Source organism: Salvia splendens, chromosome 17 (assembly GCF_004379255.2).
Source record: "Salvia splendens isolate huo1 chromosome 17, SspV2, whole genome shotgun sequence".
In the NCBI taxonomy this organism is placed as follows: domain Eukaryota; kingdom Viridiplantae; phylum Streptophyta; class Magnoliopsida; order Lamiales; family Lamiaceae; genus Salvia; species Salvia splendens.
In genome coordinates, this window is record NC_056048.1 from 11,209,304 (window position 1) to 11,213,193 (window position 3,890).

Below are 3,890 nucleotides of genomic sequence, written 5' to 3' on the forward strand. Positions count from 1 at the left end.
TTTTTAATTTTAATAAATTTATATTAAAATCTGTATTTATTTTTAGGAGATGAAGATTGCATTATTTTCTTGTATAATACTTTATTCGTCTAGAAATAATTGTTGTATATAGATCGGTATGAGTTTAAGAAATGATTTGATTTTATAGAAAAAGTAGGTGAGAAACTTTAGTGAATCGTAAATTTTATCTTTTATAATAAAATAAGTTAATGAATGAGTATATTTAATGGAACATCTAATAGAAATATGGAATCTGAAGAAAATAAATAAAGCGAAAAAAAGAGAGAGCCGAAAGGTATAACAGAAATATTTAGTCGATAAGCGTGATAGCCAAGCCCAGTTTATACCCCCTGCATTAATAATCTCTATGTAAGAATACTTAGGGACAAGTAAGTATTCTTACATAGAGATTATTAAGAATACTCTCAGTCTATGTAAGAATACTCTCAGTAGTTTCTAACAAATCACACAGTTCCACGTGTCAAACCAACACGGGTTTCACAGCGGAATGAGATCCTCTGCAGTGTAACAAAACTAGGGGTGGGTAGGTACGGTATACCTTACCGAAACCACCATACCGTATACCTTACCGTAAATACGGTATGCGAAAAAATCATACCTTTACCTTACCAAAGTTTTCGGTATACCGAACTTCGGTATACCTTATTTTCGGTATGACGAATTTCCTTACCGATACCGTACCTCATTTTCGGTATACCTTAACGAAGTTCGGTATACCTGACTTTCAACATCAATTAAAATAGAAAATTAGAGTTTTTAGAATATTATTTATATTTTATAATTTTTAAAATAAATTAAATATAATTTATTCATAATTATATTTATATTTCACAATAGATTTTATAATTTAAAAATATATAAAATATATTTTATATATAATTTTGCTTATATTTTTGTGGTATATACCTTAGTTTACGGTATATACCTTAATTTACGGTATATACCGAATTTCGGTATGGAGCGGTATACCGCGGTATTTGAAAATCCATACCGTTACCTTACCGAAATTTTTCGGTAAGGTATCATACCGTACCGAAAGTCACGGTATACCAAAAATTCGGTATTTTCGATATTTTTTCGGTACGATAAGGCCGGTATTTCGGTATTTCGGTATTTTTTCCCCAGCCCTAAACAAAACACAGCATTTGCTGTTGTGCTCTAAACGCTGAAAATTATGAACAAAACGCTGACCTCTTTACTTTCTTTTCAATATGATTTTTTTTTATCGTTACTGATTCCTCATTTTATGCATTTGATTATAACTAAGCCCTACTTAATTGCTTTTTTATGATATTTTAAAGTTTTATTGTGGATCACTTTTTTATTTATATATAATATTATAAAATTTAATTAGATTCCTAATTATCATATTTATACGCACTAATTATCCAATCAGATTATAACCATGATTTATTTTTTAATATTTTTATTCTATTTTACACTTTTTCTTGGTTTATTTACTATTATCAATTTAGTTTTAAAAATACTTTTTTTCTTTAAAATCTCAAAGCTAATGATTTTATCTTAGAGTAATAATTTCTCCTTCGAATCAGTAATTGAAATCTTATTTTTGAATTATATTTAAATGCATAAAATAAGGAATCTTGCAAATCTACATTAAAAAATATTTTAAAAAATCATAATAAAAGCAAAGAGTCGCGTTTTGTTCATTATTTTCTGCGTTTAGAGCACAGCAGCAAATGCTGTGTTTTGTTACACTGCAGAGGATCTCATCTCATCCCTTTGACAGCCCAACCCAAGTTTTGATAAAGCTCAAATTAAAACTCATGTTTATATAATCCCATGGAAAGAAACCCCAATATTCGCAGCAGAGAAACCTCAATTCTCAATCTCAGAGCTCAATTCGAGAAAAAATGCATCCTCTATGGGAAATGAAGTCGATGGCGGGGAACGTTTTCTCCGCCTACGCTTCGGTGGCGACGTCGGTGATGCTGCTCCGATCCCTCGCAAACGACATCGTTCCGGAGCCGGTGAAGTCCTTCTTCCACAAGGCGTTCAGTCGTTTCTTCAAACACCTGGTGGACAGATTCCTCGGGAGGAAGCCGTCGCAGATGACGATGGTGGTGGACGAGCAGACCGGCATCGCGCGCAACCAAATCTACGACGCCGCCGAGGTCTACCTCCGCACGCGGATCAACCCCGACGCCGAGCGCCTCAAGGTCAACAAATCTCCTAAGCAGAAGAGCATCACGCTCAGCATGGTCAAGGACCAGGCCGTGGAGGACGAATTCCGCGGCGTAGATCTGAAATGGCAGTTCGTCCTCGTCGAGGCGGACGGCCAGAAAGGCAGATTCCAGCCGGAGAAGCGCTGGTTCGAGCTCACCTTTGAGAAATCGAAGAAGAATATCGTCGTGGATGAGTATCTCCCGTTTGTTCTCGCTAAGGCGCAGGAAATTAGGGACGACGATCGGGCGGTGAAGCTATTTACTCGCGATTGCCCCTTCGACGACGACGACGACGGCGGAAACGGCGGCGGCGGATATTGGGGATGCGTTAACCTAGATCATCCGGCGACGTTTGAGAAGCTGGCGATGGATCCGGATTTGAAGCTCGCGGTGATCGAGGATTTGGATAGGTTCGTGAGGAGGAAGGATTATTATAAGAAAGTCGGAAAAGCGTGGAAAAGGGGATACCTATTGTACGGACCGCCGGGAACTGGGAAATCGAGCTTGGTCGCCGCCATGGCTAATTATTTGAAGTTCAATGTGTATGATTTGGAGCTCAGCAATCTCTACTCCAATTCCGAATTGAGGCGAATGCTGCTCTGCACCAATAACCGGTCAATCATCGTGATCGAGGATATCGATTGCAGCTCGCAGTTCCACGATAGGGACCGGGACAAGGAAATAGAGGCCGAGGCCGACACCGACGACCCGTCCAACTCCAACACTAAGGTTGTTTTTGAATACGAAAACTCGAATATACGTAAAAATGACTTTTCTTATTATGCGTCACTCTGTCTTATCTATCTGAAATACTGGCTTTGTTTGCAGTTGACGTTGTCGGGGCTATTGAATTTTATAGATGGATTGTGGTCGACATGTGGAGACGAGAGGATAATCATCTTCACGACTAATCACAGGGAGAAACTAGACCCGGCCTTGTTGAGGCCGGGCAGAATGGATATGCATATCCACATGGGGTACTGCACGCCAGCGGGATTTGATGTGTTGGCACTCAATTATTTGGATATCAATGATCACCCGGTGTTTTTCCCGGTGATCAAAGATATGATTGAACAATTCGAGATCACTCCGGCCGAGATTGCGGAGCACTTGATGAGGAGTGAGGATGTCGACCTTGCTCTTCAAGGAGTGGTTGATTTGCTCAAGGAGAAGAAGGCAAAACAAGAAGAGTTAAATATGGTGGAGAGTGATGCTAAGGAAATGAAATTTGGTAGAGATGTTGTAAAGAGTGGGAAGGAGAAGGGGAAAAAAGGGAATTTCTGGGAATCTGTAATCAAATTTCCGAGACAACAAGGGAAAGAAAATACTAACATGTGAAAATTTGATAATGATATATAAATTAGTATCCCATTTTCAATCATTCATTTCTACTTGAAGAAAATCTCTGAAAGCCGCGGCCAATTAATGAGTTTGAGGTTGTTTTATGTTACTATATACTTTGTGTATTTCTTTCTGAGTTAATAGTGTGACAAACATATAAATAATTTTGTTCACGCGATGGACCCAAAAAATAGGGACAACGTATAGGATGTAGTTTTGAACCAAACATATGGTCCACTTAGCAAATCAGCTATCAAAATTGTTTGTTTATTTTGGAATCATTTTTTCGAGTTAATATTGTGGTTGGAAATAGAAAGGGCAGAAAAGACAAAGGAGGTGGTG

The 3,890-nt window shown here is 38.1% G+C and overlaps 1 protein-coding gene across 1 annotated transcript; it reads left to right on the plus strand.

Moving 5' to 3' along the window:
* Positions 1 to 1,700: 1,700 nt before the first annotated feature.
* Positions 1,701 to 3,660, plus strand: LOC121773454 (AAA-ATPase At3g50940-like). Its single transcript, XM_042170315.1, has 2 exons — positions 1,701 to 2,936; positions 3,036 to 3,660. The coding sequence occupies exons 1-2, from the start codon at positions 1,896 to 1,898 to the stop codon at positions 3,543 to 3,545; spliced, it is 1,551 nt and encodes a 516-aa protein (XP_042026249.1). The 5' UTR covers positions 1,701 to 1,895; the 3' UTR covers positions 3,546 to 3,660.
* The last annotated feature ends 230 nt before the right edge of the window (positions 3,661 to 3,890 follow it).